The 17,254-nt window shown below is 50.1% G+C and overlaps 1 protein-coding gene across 1 annotated transcript in view; it reads right to left on the bottom strand.

Annotated features, from left to right (window-relative positions):
• Positions 1–29: 29 nt before the first annotated feature.
• myo15ab (myosin XVAb) overlaps positions 30–17,254 on the bottom strand; it is a 37,031-nt gene continuing 19,806 nt past the window's right edge. Inside the window, 31 exon segments of the mRNA XM_019862303.1 lie at positions 30–892; positions 957–1,097; positions 2,623–2,756; positions 3,933–4,066; positions 4,194–4,327; positions 4,497–4,657; positions 5,530–5,704; positions 5,786–5,880; positions 6,070–6,200; positions 7,152–7,234; positions 7,388–7,461; positions 7,677–7,749; positions 7,884–7,953; positions 8,080–8,195; positions 9,013–9,218; positions 9,323–9,397; positions 9,498–9,751; positions 10,215–10,333; positions 10,529–10,644; positions 10,747–10,822; positions 11,046–11,105; positions 11,225–11,340; positions 11,417–11,534; positions 11,973–12,066; positions 12,165–12,225; positions 12,329–12,424; positions 12,621–12,711; positions 13,663–13,967; positions 14,056–14,158; positions 16,275–16,482; positions 17,158–17,254. The exon segment at positions 17,158–17,254 is cut by the window's right edge and continues 95 nt beyond it. Coding sequence (XP_019717862.1) covers positions 791–892; positions 957–1,097; positions 2,623–2,756; positions 3,933–4,066; positions 4,194–4,327; positions 4,497–4,657; positions 5,530–5,704; positions 5,786–5,880; positions 6,070–6,200; positions 7,152–7,234; positions 7,388–7,461; positions 7,677–7,749; positions 7,884–7,953; positions 8,080–8,195; positions 9,013–9,218; positions 9,323–9,397; positions 9,498–9,751; positions 10,215–10,333; positions 10,529–10,644; positions 10,747–10,822; positions 11,046–11,105; positions 11,225–11,340; positions 11,417–11,534; positions 11,973–12,066; positions 12,165–12,225; positions 12,329–12,424; positions 12,621–12,711; positions 13,663–13,967; positions 14,056–14,158; positions 16,275–16,482; positions 17,158–17,254 — 3,818 coding nt within the window. The 3' untranslated portion in view covers positions 30–790.

Genomic DNA, 17,254 nt, shown 5'->3' with positions numbered 1-17,254 from the left:
ATTACAAAGGTAAACCCTCATGCTTAATTACAAAGGTAAACCTTCATGCTTAATTTTCATTGAGGTCCAAATTACTCCGACTTGGCATCGATGCGCCACAAACTGACATGACATTTTGAGGATTTTGATTTTATTGTCATATTGTCTTTTTTTTTTTTTTTTAACATCGTAACAACCGATACCTCACATTTTATCTTTACCAGTCGACAGAATTTAAAGAAATACCCTTTGTGCAGGGTCCAAGGGCAAAGAATGACTCCGTTCTTTCATCCGGCCCACCAAGCATTTACATTCTTGTCACATTGGTTAAATCAATCTTGCCATTTTTTGCCGTTAAATAGGTTTACATAAATGCACTTAACCCTTTTTATTCATTTGTTGTGGATTTTATTAAATTATCGATTTAATGTAGTCAACAAATAAAGACACTAGTGAAATATATTTTACACATCCGTACTTGTATTCAAAAATCGGTCAATTGTAATACAGTGTGTTACTCAGTGCGAGGTAAAATGTATATTACAAATACGTTTTTCCATTTAATTAAATCATTGCTTGACGACAGACTAATAAAGTTTAAATGTATTTCTTCAACAACTGGTTAATTACAAAGCGTTTTACCGAACTTTAACGCAATTTATTCTAAGTAAAATGACACATTTGAATTAATGAGCATTTGCTAAATAAAACAAACATTGTCACTTTTTACCTTAAAGATGCATTAAAAACGTTTAAATTGATGTATCCAATTGAAATATTGGTTGAATAGTTTCGGGGCTGGCTACCTCGCCTATAACACGGTGATCTCGCTGGGGGGCAGCGCCAGCCGCTTCTCACGCACAGACATCATGTTCTCCACCTGCATGGCGACCACCCGACACAGCTCCAGGCCCTGCGTGGGACAAAAGCCATTCGACAAAGGCCGCGGCACGCCCCCGCCCCCTTCTGGTTCATACCTGCTCGAGCTGCAGCTGCATGAGCCGCTGCGCGTGCGCGTCGCCCAGGGCCAAGTCCACGTACGGGTAGCTGGAGCCGGCAGATGGCCTCTGGGTGCGGCTGGACTGCACCTCTGTCAGGGGGACCGCCGCCATCACCTCCTGCGACCGGACAAGAGCCACAATGTTGGCCAAGTCGTACTCGGCTTGATTTTTGTTTGGAAATTCAGCCCGTGCAGCCAGTTTCTCTGAGCCGCATTTGGCGGGGCACATCGATCATGAGGAGAATCACAAAAAGTCTCAAGAAGCCATGTTGGAGAAGAAGTCATTCATTTTGGTTTGAAGCCGCCATTTTAGGCTCACTTGTCGGCAAAACTTTTTTTTTTTTTTCTCATCAAGATTCTGCCCCTGAGCCAGTTTCACTTGGTAACATGAAATTTGGTAGACATGTTCATTGTGAATGGGCCAACCCAAAAAGTCTCAAGAAGCCATGTTGGAGAAGAAGTCATTCATTTTGGTTTGAAGCCGCCATTTTAGGCTCACTTGTCGGCAAAACTTTTTTTTTTTCTCATCAAGATTCTGCCCCTGAGCCAGTTTCACTTGGTAACATGAAATTTGGTAGACATGTTCATTGTGAATGGGCCAACCCAAAAAGTCTCAAGAAGCCATGTTGGAGAAGAAGTCATTCATTTTGGTTTGAAGCCGCCATTTTAGGCTCACTTGTCGGCAAAACTTTTTTTTTTTCTCATCAAGATTCTGCCCCTGAGCCAGTTTCACTTGGTAACATGAAATTTGGTAGACATGTTCATTGTGAATGGGCCAACCCAAAAAGTCTCAAGAAGCCATGTTGGAGAAGAAGTCATTCATTTTGGTTTGAAGCCGCCATTTTAGGCTCACTTGTCGGCAAAACTTTTTTTTTTTCTCATCAAGATTCTGCCCCTGAGCCAGTTTCACTTGGTAACATGAAATTTGGTAGACATGTTCATTGTGAATGGGCCAACCCAAAAAGTCTCAAGAAGCCATGTTGGAGAAGAAGTCATTCATTTTGGTTTGAAGCCGCCATTTTAGGCTCACTTGTCGGCAAAACTTTTTTTTTTTCTCATCAAGATTCTGCCCCTGAGCCAGTTTCACTTGGTAACATGAAATTTGGTAGACATGTTCATTGTGAATGGGCCAACCCAAAAAGTCTCAAGAAGCCATGTTGGAGAAGAAGTCATTCATTTTGGTTTGAAGCCGCCATTTTAGGCTCACTTGTCGGCAAAACTTTTTTTTTTTCTCATCAAGATTCTGCCCCTGAGCCAGTTTCACTTGGTAACATGAAATTTGGTAGACATGTTCATTGTGAATGGGCCAACCCAAAAAGTCTCAAGAAGCCATGTTGGAGAAGAAGTCATTCATTTTGGTTTGAAGCCGCCATTTTAGGCTCACTTGTCGGCAAAACTTTTTTTTTTTCTCATCAAGATTCTGCCCCTGAGCCAGTTTCACTTGGTAACATGAAATTTGGTAGACATGTTCATTGTGAATGGGCCAACCCAAAAAGTCTCAAGAAGCCATGTCCGAAAAGTCACAGGGACTCAGCCATTTTGGTTTGATGCAGCCATTTCACATTCATTTTGCCCATTTCGGTCTCACATGAGACCCTGCTGCGAGCGACTGAAGATGCCGGTGAGTTTGGGTGTGTTCTCACGTGGGTGTTTTTGTGCAGGAAGTGAAGACCGTTTTGATTGACAGCAACGATGCAGGGGGCGTAGAAGGAGGTCGAGCTGCTGCCGTGGATGTAGAAGAAGGACGAGCCAAACATGGGGAAGGCACTCACCAGTCCTTCACACACACACACACACACACACACACACACACACACACACACACGCACAAGATTAACATTTCCATTTGTTCTCATCCCATGTGCATAATAAGGGGTGATCCAACATCATCATCAAGATTAATTTTGTTGCTGGGGCAGCCGCAATTTTCAAGCAACCTTTATTAAAGTGTTCAAAACAGCAAGAACCAAAGTGCGACGTTATTTCCCCGGAGCGTCAAGTCAAATATTCCAATCGAATTGTCATTGGAGAAGGCCGGAGTCCAACCGGTAGACAATCGAGTTTCTTCTCGCCGCTGGAGCGGTCACGACTTTAGGCCCTATTTTCGCAAACGGTGGTAAATCCTGGGCGGCATGGAGGTGGGTTACTTGTTGTGGGTCATGTCGCAAATAAGTGCAGTTGCGGGAGGGAGGGTTGCCACGCTGTGGGAGTGGTCACAAACGATTTCAATCACGTTCAATTGAAGTCATTGCTTTCGTTCCCTTAAAAGGTGGAGGGCGGGGCTTGATGTGGCGCAAGCACATTGGTCTGAAGTGGACGCTGAGAGACCGCCCTCCAACCCGATCGGTCGTGCGTTCATCCCCAGTGGGATGATTTAAACCAGGGGTGTCAAACTCATTTTTGTCGCGGGCCAAATTATAGTTACCGGTTCCCTTGGAGGGCCGTTATGACTGTGAAACCAAATAAGGAAGTCACGAAGAATGCTTTATTCAACTATAGTTTAAGTTCCTGCAATGAGGGTTTTGGTCACAAGAAAACTTACAATAGCTCTCTTATATATTATGTATGAAAATTTGAAATTTGGGTCAAAATCTTAGCAAGCATCACAGAAGTCAGCATGTTTGATTTGCTTTCGCGGGCCACATCAAATGATGTGGCGGGCCAGATCTGGCCCCCAGGTCTTGAGTTTGACACCTGAAATTTAAACAATACGTCAGAGGGTTTGATGTATTTAGGAATGAAATATGGCACCTTAGAAATACGGTTAAAACAATTTAGGATTTAGGATCAATCAACACACCCGGTCAAGTCGCCACATCCTCAAATTTGTTTTCGTGCTCGATCGACGATCAACCGCGGTTTTCTTTTGATCGCTCGATGCCAAAGTAAGAAGCCTCGCGATGGCGGCGCCATCGCGAGCGGATTTTGACAGAAGACCGACGTCACATCTCACCCATGAATTGCGCTCGGGCCTGGTGCGGGCTGAGCGCCCGGACCTGCTGCGTGTGCTGCGTCGCCATGGCAACCCACCGCTGCGGCGCCTGCTTTTCAAAGAGCAGCGCCGGGACGTACTCCGACAGCTCGTGTCTGCGGGACGCACGCAAACATCTTCTCGCTCACGCGGCTCATTTCAAGTCCATTTTTTCGGGGAGCGTCTCGGCCGCTTCAACCGGACCGGCAAGAGAGCGACGGATCAGAAATGGTGACGACTCACATGCTGGGGATGAAGGCCGCGTCTTTGGCTCTGTGCTGCAAGGCGGCAAGCTTGGACATCTGATGGAAGTGCTGCTCGCTCACCTTTCCTGGCGGGAGGACATTCAGGAGACCTTTGCGGTAGTCCGGAAGGATCTAGCAACAGCAGCGGGGAACACGGTTCAATTTTTTTTTTTCACAGGATTTTACAGAAACAATCGCTTCCAAATTCGTGTCGGAATTGAAAGTGCCTCTGCTCAACCAGCCCCGAATCAAGTTCAGCTGTTCCAAGAGGCTGCATGTGCCCTTTGCGGATGGGCCCTACCTGATTATAGTGCATGGTCACGTAGAGCTCATTGTCAAATTTGAGAGGCTGAGTCCAGACGACACGCCGGAACCAGAAGCTGTAGTTGGTGTCGGCCAACTCGGCTCGGGTGGCCACGTCCAGGATGTACTCGTGTTTGTTGAGAGGACGCACGTTCTGACCTGAGCGAGCACGTCTTGACTTATTATGACACACACTAAGTGTTCACAGACCTAAATAAATCTAAAAAAAATAAATAAATAACAGAACCGACGCACCACGACGGCTACTCTTCAAAGGCGCCAAATTTTCTGTCCATGAATTTTGGAGTCTGTTCAAACCAGGTTCTACCGTAGACCTTTCCGAAGTGAACCTGAAAGTCAGGGGTGGCCAACCCGCGGCTCGCAAGCCGCATGCGGCTCTTTGGCCGGTTGAATGCGGCTCCCGGGCTTTCACATGACAATTGTCGAAAACGCCTCGGCGACGGCGCTGCCATTCAAACAACATGCTTAATACATAGAATGTACTACGTCAGCCCATCACCAATCCCGTTACTTGATTGACATAGAGGGCAAAAAATCAGATGACTGAATCACCGTTCATGCGCAGACAACGGCGCTAAGTGCTAAGCTAATCATCTGTTTTTAAGGCAGGGTTGCCCAATTCGTCAATCGCAATCGACCAAGAGCCAGCAGACTGGTCCCAAGTCGACCGTGAGCGGTGGGAGGAGGAAATGGGGGTAGGGGGATTTGTGTGTTTGTGTCTTTAGGTTTCACTTATGTTCAAGCGCTCAGGCTGTTGCTCGTTGTGGCGTGCATGCATAAGTGCGCGGGTGCAGGGTCGCGTGTGTGCGTGTGTGTGTGTGTGTGTGTGTGTGTGTGTGTGTGTGTGTGTGTGTGTGTGTGTGTGTGTGTGTGTGTGTGTGTGTGTGTGGCTCTTTGCAGTAACCCAGTAAAAAAATTGACTCGTAGTCTCCCACTGGTTGGCCACCTCTGCTGTCAGGGTTTTTTTTTCTTTAGGAGGCGGGTGGCACCCGTCCTTTCTTTCAACGCACCTCCGTCGGTGACCAAGAAGATGGCGTACTCCTCGATGGCCTCCAACCTGTGCAGGCCCATCTCACAGCACAGCTCCTCCATGGCCTCCAGGGAAACGGAACAGGTTTTGATCTTCACGTAGTGCTCCAGGCCGCCCGGGAAGAGGAACAGCTGACGTTTGGAGCTTCTGCCCGCCTGAGGACATCCAAAAAACACACGAGGACGGCGTCAGGGCGCGAGCCGACGACGAGCGCGGACGCGCCAAAGACATTTTACCATCACGGCCTGCAGCTCCATGTTGTTGGGGGCGACGCTGCGCCCGCCGTATCGGAAAGTTTTCTTCAGGTTCTGTTGGCACGCGTTGGCGATCCCTGAAATGCATCAAAACGGAGGCGGACAAAAGTATGAGGACGCCGCCAGCTCATCGGTCCGTTCATCATTGTCGTGACGGGCCTTCGTCCGCTTGGTGCTGGGAAAAGCGCAGTCACTGCGGAGTCGAAGTCAGCCACCATATTTGCAAAGAACGCCGATGTGGAGAACGTGCGTGCTGTGCGCTATACCCTGATACGGCGCCCCGGCGCCGAGGGAGGCCTGCGTCAGGTACTTGAGCAGGAAGGGCTTGAGGACCTCAGAGCAGCCACTGAACGCCGTCAGGACGTACAGCAGCCTCCACCCTCGCTGGCAGCTCTCGCTACAAATGCACGCACATACATGCATGCACACGGGGCTTTTTGAAACGTAAACGCACTCCACGGGTGACCTTCATTTGACCTTTTGTCCTCATGTACAAACTATTTTTTGCACAACTTGCTGTTCTCCACCTACAACACAGACAGTCGCCAGTACGTGTGAAAGGAGCAGTTGTCGAAAGGTTTGCAAGGACCGTAACATCGATGCTAATTTCAGTGAGAGCGATTTGCATGACGTTCACTTTCATTTCATTTCACGGCGGCCACTTTTGACCATTTGAACGGAAAACGGAAAATGGAGTTCTATAGTGATGGAAAGCGACCAAAGGAAGGCTTGAACCCAGGGAAAAAAAATTCTTGAGCAAACAGCAGTTGAGCGTGTCACGGTGGATCTGTTTGTGACCAACAGGTGGCATTATAGGGCTCCTCCTGCAGCGGCGCACCTGCCGGTCATCACGTCATTGGGAGATTCTGCTTTCAGGCCTCGCCGCCCAACCGCTCCGGGCGGGCTCGTTGTTTCTGTTTCTGTTTGCGTTTTGCTTCCGCCGTGGGTTTTTGTTTGTGACTTTGGCTTCTTGTTGTTTTCAGGACTTTTGTTTTTTTATGTATTTAGCTTTCCCACTGTGTTCTTCATACATTTTGTGAAGTTCCCCCTGCTCTTTGGGGGTCCTCCACCACCACGATCATGACAGAACATTGGTAACTTTCTTGAAAATACATTTGAAGAAAAATAACTTTTTGTGCATTTATGATACCTCAAATATCTCAACTAAATGCTTTCCTACTCAGTAACAACACAAAAAGGTCACTTTGATTGCACAATAACCGTTTAAGATTAACACTGCGCTGATGCATGAACTTTGCATCGACTGAGCCTGAACGTTAAACTTTGTGTGTGTGTGTGTGTGTGTGTGTATGTGTCATGTGCATGCGTCACATACGGCGAAACTCACGGTTTGGAGCTGGTGTTGGCTGTGATCTGTTTGACCACTTGACAGTAGGCCTCATCCCTCATCAAGGTGAACTCTCCGATCAGCCACACACACACACACACACACACACACACACACACACACACACACACACACACACACACACACACACACACAATCCGGTGCAGCTCTTATCCTGGAACTCCTCAGACTTTTGCACGTGTACCTAATGAAGTGTCCAGTGAGCATGTACGCACCTTGAGCAGAGCACTGACCGCTTCCTGCTCCGTCTGTCCCTTTAACGGCAAGTCCCCCATGAAGCGCATCACCGCTACACAAATGACACACACACACACAACAAAGTCACTTGCCACACAAAATGTTCAGCCAAAAAAAAAAGTATGAACCGATTCCACATTTAGCCTGATTCCTTTTCCCCTAAAGATATCAATGAGGCTGTGATGTAAAAACATGCAAAAAGCGAGACGTTGAAAATCCTTCCCGGATAGGTTTTGGGGTGAGATGTAATTGGAGTGGCGGGCGTACAAAGGAAAATGTCCGCCGCCACTCGGTTCATGGCTGGATCCGTGAACTCGATGAGGGACTCGCTCAGGGGAATCTGGCAACGAGACAACACGCGAGAGGTGTCGTTTCATGTTCATTTCGACCTGTAGAATGTTTGTCACATTCGAAAAAAAAAAAAAAAAAAAAGTACAGCAAACAAAGATGTTATCAACGAGGTAGTTGGGGCACCTTGGAGAACTTGATCATTTCCTCGGGCTCTCTGGAGACTCGGCTCTTGCTCTTATTCTTCAGGGACTCGCTGAATGCGGCATGAAAGCATTTATGATGATGATGTCAATATATATATATAGAAAGTAAAAGTAAGTGTTTGTGTGTGTGTGTGTGTGTGTGTGTGTGTGTTGTTGTTGTTCAGTGTGCGCCTCACCCCCTCCCGGGGGTGGCCTGTCTGAAGTACTTCCTGGCAAATTCCAGCATGTCGTATTGACTGTCCTGCAAGGTCCTCTCGTCCGCGTCGCCATCAAAGTCCTCCAGAGAAAACCTCTGATGAGAGCAAAGATGGCCGACATAGAATCACAACTCGACTCCACTTGAGTTCTACAGCGCTTTCAAACAACCACCGCTGTATGCAAAGGGCAAAAATAAGTCGTACAACAATAAAACAAAAAATAAATATCGAAGACAATAGAAAGCACCAAAACAGTGCAACCAAAAATCAAGTGCTGAGTCCAAAGCCAAAGGCTAAAAACGAGTTTTCAAGATGGGCAGCGAGGGGGCTTGCCCAACGTGGATTCCAAAGAGAGGGAGCGGCAATGGAAAAGGCTCGTTCCCCCTCAGAGCCTCCGCTTAGTTCTCGGGACGTCTAATAGCGTCTGGTTCGCAGAGCGGAGGCACCGTACAGGTGCGGAGGACCTCCGAGAGGTCAGGTGGGGCGGGGCCGTTTCAAGACTTGAAAACAAATCAGAGGATCTCGGGAAAAGAACTCGAAAATGAGCCAGTGAAGGGATGCCAGAGTAGGAGCTATGTGCTTCCTCTTACGAGTAGCAGTCAAGAGGCGAGTGGCGGCGTTTTGGACCAACTGGAGACGTTTGATGGAGGATTGGCGGACTTCTAAGTCAAGTGCGTGACAGTCATCAACCATACATAATTAGTATCAATCGTCCATCCTTAAAGTGCCAAGCTACAAAGTGAAATGTCTCTCATTCAGGAATTGGAAAAGAGATGGGCACAAAGAATAAAAAAAAAAAAAAAACAATCTGAATCTCATCAATATGTAGGTGGGCGTGGGCTTCGGCGCCCAAGTGGGCACGTGTTGATGGAGTCCGTCTTTCATTTCGGAGTGTGAGGATGAGGAGCGTACCTCGACGGTCTGGTCTATCTCGTGCGCGGCCGCGGCGGACGCCACGGCAACGGCTACGGCCGACGAGGCGGCGAACTGGCCGGCGCCGCCTCGGGGTTCCGCCTTGCGCTCCGACGGCAGGGACAGGAAATCAGGAGGCGCGACCGGGTGGACGCACTCGGACGGGAAGGCCCCCGAGCGCCCAAACACGGCGCCGAACTTCCAACCTATCATGTGCGAAGTCGGAGGAAGGAAACGTGGATGGAAGAATGGATGGATGTCAGTGCCGGCAAAAACACAATCAGTTGAAGAGTGGATCTTCACCGCTCACCAAAGTCTTGCGTGTCCTTCTTGAGCTCCTCCAAGAAGACCACCTTCTTCCTGACCACGCAGCCATAACTGTAACCTGTCACATGTGCCCACGCATGTCAAATCATGAGCCCCCCCCCACACACACACACACACACACACACACTGGCTCATCGTCAAGCCCTTCCGAGCGTCACCTTTGTCCAGGCCGTCCAGCGGCTGCAGCCGGATGACATCGCCCTTGTGGAAGTTGAGCATGTGGTGCGGCGCGGCCACGAAGTTCCGCTCGGCCACGACGTATTCCGAATCCTTCTTCATCTCCGCGATAAAGGCGTCCACCAGCCGCTTGACCTGAGGCGCCTTGGGCGAGAACAAGATCAGCTTCTCCTTGCTCAGGTTGAACTCCAGCATGTTCTCCGAGGGGATGGTCACAAACAGGATGTCTGCGTAGCTGAGAGAATCGCGGCGCGGTGTGAGAAGTGGGATCCCGAGAGCAATGTAGCCACCAATCCGAGAGACTGCGCGTCCTTTCAACCTTATGAGAGGTGTCGTAAATGCATCGATTTTTTTTTTTTCGCGAAAACATTTCGGGGATCAAACTTTGATGTCAGAAGTGGGGCTCCACCAGTCATTCGTCCTCGCCGAGGGACAGAGGCTGAGCGTCTCGCTACCCCAATCGGTCTACCGGTGAGGTGATAGCTGGCCCGTGAAATTGCTCGTTTTTTCGGTTTGAAAATTGGGAGCTCAATTTTTTAGTGTCAGAAGTGGAGCAAAGGCTCGTTTAAAAAAAAAATGCAACATGAAAGGTATCGGTGTGGGTAATGCTATTTCAAATAAAAGAAAAAAGTTTGTTTTGCCAAACAAAAATGACACCGAGACAGTTGTGGCTTGGTGTCAGAAGTGGGGGGCCATACGTGTACGCGTTGAGGACTCTGAAGTAGTCTGGCTCTGCGGCGCTGCTCTTCACCGTCTTGAGCAGCTTGATGCCGCCTTGCCACACCGACAGCACCTGCACGCCGGTTCCCACGCTGCCCTGTGCGCACACACACACACACACACACACAAAGCAAATTGGAACGCGCGGCTCATTGGGTGGGAGTCCGATCCGTGAGTTTCTATTCGGCGCTCGAATGGGAGTGATTTCCAAGTGACATCGAAGAGCGATGTCATTTTTTTCTTTCTTTTTCCCACCGGTACATCTTTTTCCTGCTTTCCGGGGCGTCCTTACCGATGCCGGGAAGAGTCGGGAGAAGTAGATTTCCCAGGTGTCCTTGGCGGCCGTAACAACGCTTTTCTTCACTCGCTCCTCCACCGGATCGTTGCGGCGTTGCAACCCGTGTTCATCTGTGAGTCACACGCGCACACACGCACTGACGAGTGTGACCAGTGTGTCATTTGGCCGAGCGTGTGGAAAAGGTGCGCGGGGAAGAAGGCGCCGGGGACTACCAAAGAGAGCTTTCATCCGCTGCCTTTCATCGCGGCGGATGCGGACGCACGCCTCTGACAGGGTGTCGTTGACGATCTGCGGAGGAGCGCACAAATTAAGCGCGCCGCCTTTCATCTGCCGCCGTGACGACGAGCTAAGTCGGGGGGGAGAAAAACGGAACCGAAAGGAGCGCACGTCACCAGATTTCACGGAGCGTTTCATTTTCGATGTGACCAAGTGCCTTTGAGTTTTCAAGGTGCGTCTGAGCTTTTTAGTCTGGTGCCTGTTGGGTGTCTTTGAATGTCACATTTTGCATCACCTGCTTGAAAATGAGGTCCAAGACCAGCGGATTGTTGACGCTGTCTTTGGGATAGAAGATCTGGAAAACAGACAATCACTCAGCATCACGCGCCGTCACGTCACGTCGTCACAGCGATTGCGTCAAAGACGATCCAAACGAACGAAGGCTTAACGGCCCCCGTGTGTGTGCGTACGCACCTCTTTCCTGAGGTAGAGTTTCCAGGGAACGTTGGTGTAGGTGTAGTGCTCCCGGTTGGCGCTCCGGTGCAGTCTGGTTTGAATGTTCTCCGATTCCACCGGAAGCTCTCGGGACACTGCCAGAGGTCCAAATTTACGTGAGTCGTGCGACGCCGGACCGGAAGCGGGACGTGTGGTCGGGGCCGTCAGCACCTGCCGCAGGAACCGGCGCCGGATGATGAGGCGCTCTGCTCCCTGTGCTCTTCGTGGGCTGGAAGTTGGTCTCCGGATTGGCAGACGCGTAGGGGGGGTGGACCGCGGCACGCTTGAGCTAAACGTCCGGCGACAACAACATTTGATGCTGGAGTCCCTCCGTCTTGTAGAGTTTCTGTGCGTGCTCACTCATCATCTCAGCATCTTTGTGCCGTTCGTTCTTATTGCAACCGTCATTCGGCGTTACGTTTGGAAGGCGGCTGAGCCAGCGTCTTCGATGGCATGCCGGTGTTTGAGTTTCCAAGGAGTGTCTTTGAGTGTCGAGTTTAGTAGGTGGCCATGAGGATTGATAAAAATGCCGAAGCATCTTTTGGCATCTTTGAGGGTGACCGGGTGTCTTTCCGTCTTGACCGTTTAAGGTGATTAAGCATCTTTGAGTGCAGTTTTAAGTCGACCTCGTGTCTATGAGTGTCTGACTTTTTGCGTTGCGTTATCAAGGCCGGTAATCGGCGTTCGGAAGGCGATCACGTGTCTTTGAGTGTGCGCGCACACGCACCTGCGGAACGGGAGGCTTGTCCATCCGCGGTTTTAAGATCTGCAAAGCTTCGTCACGAGGCGTCTGCTTCTTCTTAAATTTACCCTCTGGTCTCCTAATCGATAAATGCAGCAACACGCACCACATGACAAACGCAATAAACGCGTCGATGTCCATGATGAATGACGATAACCAACGAAAGCATGCCGGCACCTTTTCCCGGGTGGAAGCGGCGCCATCGGGGGAGGTGGAGAGTTATAGCGCCTGATCATTTCTGGGGAAAACCGAGAACCAGCAACAATCACAATAACACTATCGAAATCGACGGCGGATTATTTCTCCCTGAGAGATGAAGAAATCAGGAGAACAAGATTCACCTTGAATATCCTGACAAGGCACAATCTGCTCGGAAATTTGAGCCGAGTACTTCACCACCTTGCCAGCAGGGGGGGCAGGAGACGTCACCACCGGGGCTATTCTCACACACACACACACACACACACACACACACACACACACACACATGACACGCACACACACACGCACGCACACGCGCACACACACACACACACACACACACACACACACACACACACACACGCAAAGTGCACACCCAAATAAAAGCCATTCCGAGGGAGAGACGAAAGAGAGTCAAGTGGTCATTCTCACCAAAGCTTTTGCCCGGTTGGTCTTTGTTGATGGGAACTGCAGGACCTCCCCAGTGTTGAGCGCCGTCCTTTTGGTCGTCAGCAGACGCAGCCTGAGCAGCAAGCACTTCATTGACTCATCAGTGCAAAGATCACATGATCATAAATATTCAACATTGTCATATCATTTTTTTTTTTTTTTTTTTTACACATTGCAAAATTGAGTTTTGGATGCTAAAAAACAAAGACGTCAAGCTTCATTATATTATTGAGGGGAATAAAAATCGCATGTATTTATTCGAACTGAACTGGAAATAAATTTGACATTTTTGTGGAAGAGGTGTATTTTTAATAAAAATAACAGAAAGAGTTTTCCAAAAAATATTGAATTGGGTCTGATTTCTTGAAGGTTTCCTTCAGGTTTTGTGCGTCTTTGAATGTCGTCTGAGTTGAGGTTTGGGTTTTGAAGGCAGCTAAGCATCTTTGGGCTTTGCGTGTGAGCGTTGTGTGTTTTTACAGACTCAACAACTTCAAGCGTGTCTTTGATAGCTGCCATTAAGCGTCTGAGTGTCTTTGAGTGTTAGCTTTGAAAAGAGACTGAGCATTATTCGTGTGTTGCCTTTGCAACTTTGAGGGTCTTGGAGATTTTCGAGGACATGCGAAGCTTTGAGTGTCGTCAACTTGACTTTTTAATGTGATTCAGCATCTTTGAATGTCTTGGAGTGGGGACTTTTGATTGGTGACCGAGCATATTTGTGCGCAGACGATTTAGGGCAACTAATCAGCCGAGTGCCTTTGAGTGTGCCATTTTGGAGACGACGAAATATCGGAATGTTGACCTTCTAAGGCGCCAGAGCATCAAAATCTCTTTGAGTGTTACTTTTTCAAGGCGCCGGTGTCTTCGAGTGATGACTTTTACGGTGACACGGCGATGTTGACGAACTTTGAGCGCCGACCTTTGAAGGAGGCCACGCGTCTTCAGCTTTATGTTGCAAAATTGCCTTTGAGTGCAAAATTTGGAAGGCATTTCATGATCAGAGTGGGAACGGTCTTGATGCAGCAACCTGCGCGTTAGCCTGCGGCGGCAAGGCGGTTTGGGCGACGCCCGTCTGAGGGTCCGGCTCGGGCTCCGACGTGGGAGGGTACGAACTGGACAGCGGGCCCATGGCGGCGTAGGGGGACGGCGTGAAGTTGGCGTACGGGCTGGGCGGGATGTCCCGAGCGTAGGGGCTGGGGGGGTGATGGAGCACAGGGGTGCCGGGGGGGCTCATGACGGGCGGGGTCGGGGGGCTTGACGGGGCCTCCGTCACGGGGGCCACGGCGGCAACGGGAAGCGACATCGCACCCCCAAAGGGAAGCACTCGAACAGCTGCTGGACACACAAACATTTGCGTCTCACACACATTTTACAATGTGCGGTGGTGTGCTTTTTTTTTCAATTTTTCAGGTGGTCTGACCGCCAGGTGGGGGCGGGGGGCCGCCCGAAGGGCCCTGGTCTCGCCACCCGACTCCTCCGCGGCCCTTCATCCTGCTGGAGAGCGGTGCGGCCAAGTCCGCTTCCTGTCGGGGCCCACAAACATGGCTGACAGGCGCTTTGCGTTGTCTCCGCCTCCATGAAGAGCGGCCATTCAATCAAATCAATGCAATGTGACCCCCCCCCCCCCGAAAATAAAATAAAATACATCCAATAAAAATGTCAATATGTGATTACAATCAGTTGTGGGGCTGTGTTGTTCTTTGAGGGGAAAAAAAATGAAAAAATAATACACGTGATGTGACGGCGTTGGATACAGTCTAGAAAGAAGACAAATATTGCCCGGCAAAAATAAATAAATAAATAAATAAATTAAAAAACGCAAAGGGAAGTAGGTTGGTCGGCCAGTCAGTCAGTCGGTTGGTTGGCAGGTCCAGTGGCTCAGCAGGAGGCGAAGACCTGGGCTTTATTTGAAAGTCAATGAGGTTCTCGCGGCGGTGTGAAAGAACGAGAACGGCGCTTCGCTGAAATGGAACATGAATTGAGCAGCGGTCGTCATTTCAAATCAATTGCGGGGGCGGCCGGGAAGCAGGCGGCCGCACGAGCCGATCGCCGAGCGCCGGCCAAATCCTCGGGACTGTCTGGCGCCGCTTTCCGAGCGCGCCGCCGTGAATCAAACTTGAGGGAAAGCAGCGGGGGCGATCAATAGTAAAGGAGACTAAAACGCGAGCGCCGTATGGAAGACGTTGTCCGTCCTCTGTGTGGCCCCTCCCGCTGTGGTTTTTGGTGACCTTTCCCTTCATTGGATGTGAGCTGGGCGTCTCCCCAATCATGGCAGCTGTCTCACCGACACACCAGCCTGTCTGCACCTCGTCGGCCACACTCTGCCCTGCCGCATCGAGGCCGGTCTGAAGAGCTGTTGCCGGTTCGTTAGCCATCGTGCCTGCCGTCCTCTCCGCTGCCTCTTGTTGTCAGCTAAGCTCTCGCTAGCTTGGACTAAACTGAAGCCGCTAGCTTGTATGGCACCGGAAATACGTCCAGAGCCGCCGTCCGCGGTATCCCGCTAACCAACCGAAGTCGTCTTGTATGAAATCTTGCAAAAGTGACAAAGTAACCAAGCGGCGCATCGTTGTCGGTCTTCAATCAACGGCTTACGAATGCATGAATGCTTATGTCAGAGATTTTCTCGGACAAGGTTAAAGAAACGACTCGGCACACAGGAAAATTGTCTTCAATATCGACGGAAGCGGATCTCTGAGAGCGAACGACGGTTTAGTTGCTCCGTGATCACGCTCAGAGCCCCCCCTCCTCGAGTTCGGACATTTATTTGTGACATATGCAAATACAAGAAAATCATTGCCCCCGATATTTGCATACCGTACCCCTGGTCCGGCCCCTCGGTAGTGATTGGTTACCTGGGTATGAGCTTTGAACCACCGGCACGTTGGCGCCTTTTGGTCTGGTCTACACTGTATCAACATATCGCGGACTTTGCGGATGACAAACGTCGCCTGGGCGCGACGGGTGTTCTCAAAACGTCTTTTGTTGTTCAACCGCTGTTCCCAAATTACTCGTTCCCCCTTTGTGACCGGATCTGGCTCTCTCTCCTCTGATCGCCCACCCGCCTTGATGTGTTAATTGTGGTGTGGGCTGCAACAGCCCTCCGCCCAAATGGCCGGCACCTTCTGAACAGGAATTTGGGGGTGCGAATTACGCACCCAGACGCTTCAACGTGCACAGATCAAATGAAACTTTAAACATGATACAATTTCGCCCATAGATTCCTCTAACAGCTTATGCATTCGTAAGCGGTGAGGCAGCGCGCGTCGGCGCGCGCGCAGCCTTCGTCAGGAGAGTGTCAGTTGCCGCCCGGTAAGCGGATCCGCTGCGGCCGTTGCCCGGACCGGCCCGGTGAAATCACCGTGGCCATCTGGTGCCTGCGCCAGCTACGCTAACTGGGTAACGCGATCGGCTCTGTCCGACACATCTGATACACGCTAATTCCTGTCGCCTACATCCGATAGCGAGCGCAGGACGGAGGTTGAGGTTGGAGGGCATCTTGGGGTGCCCCGTTTTGAGCGCGCAGATTTCAAAGCGACTCGACAGGTCTTTGAGTGTGAGTTTCAAAAGTGGCTCCGCGCATTCACCGGGAAAAGCCACTTTGGCTGGGTTCTCTCTAACGAGGCTGCGTGTGGAACTTACCGCGCTCCCGTCGGACAGCACCGGGTCAAACAGGCTATCCAAAAAGCGATCCATCCCTCGATGAGGCTCCGAGTCTAAGGAGAAGGAGACCGTTTAACATTCATTTGAGCGTGCGGGCGTATGCGCGCGCGCACGCTTACCCTGGCTCGCAAAGCCCTCGCGGGAGAGGAATTCGTCGTTGCCGTCAAAGCCGACACCCAGCAGACTTCTACGAAAGCAAGTGAGAAAACGCCGTGAAGACTTTTTCCCGGTTAATTAAAAAAACAAAAACAAAAAACATATCTTCAGAAATCTTCGTCAATGTGCCATACAACCAAGAAACTAGTTTGGTCGTGGTTGTGCTAACAGCTAATTGATCAAGTGGCCCAACAACCGCCTATCTACATGTCTATGCAATGCTTCTAACTAAATGATCATCGAAATAACGACCAAGCGACAGACTCACCAAGCAAGTCGCTGACCATCTTATCTCCCGTCGACCTAACTAACTACCAGTCAACAGAGCGAGTGACAAACAAACGAATCAACCAGCTGGCAAACCAATCCGTCAATCCTTTTTTGTAATTGTGCTAATGAATTATCCGCCCAACCAGAAGGGGTGGGAGGTTAACGAACCAACTGAATAACTAACCAACCTGCCAACTCACGTGGTAACTGACTAACTAACAACACGCGAGCCAACTAACTCGCTAACTCATTTGCATGCAAACATGAGAGTGAACAGCTAGCTCACGGGGTAATTGACCAAGTAAGTGACCAAAAACCAGAGGACGAATTAACTAACAAACTAAGTGAACCAACTGAACCCCGCTGACTAACCAAGCAACCAATCCAACCAACGAGGGACCAAATGCATTTGTTTGCGTGCGTGAGCGTCCCTCACATGCCGGCATTGGCCCGTAGGCGTCCCGGTTCCTGCGCCGAAATGACGAAGTAGCCGGCGCGCTTGGGGAATTGGGCGGGCAACTCCAGGTCCGACA

Source organism: Hippocampus comes, unplaced genomic scaffold (assembly GCF_001891065.2).
Source record: "Hippocampus comes isolate QL1 unplaced genomic scaffold, H_comes_QL1_v1.1 scaffold7, whole genome shotgun sequence".
NCBI lineage: Eukaryota > Metazoa > Chordata > Actinopteri > Syngnathiformes > Syngnathidae > Hippocampus > Hippocampus comes.
This window is presented reverse-complemented; position numbering and strand designations above follow the sequence as displayed.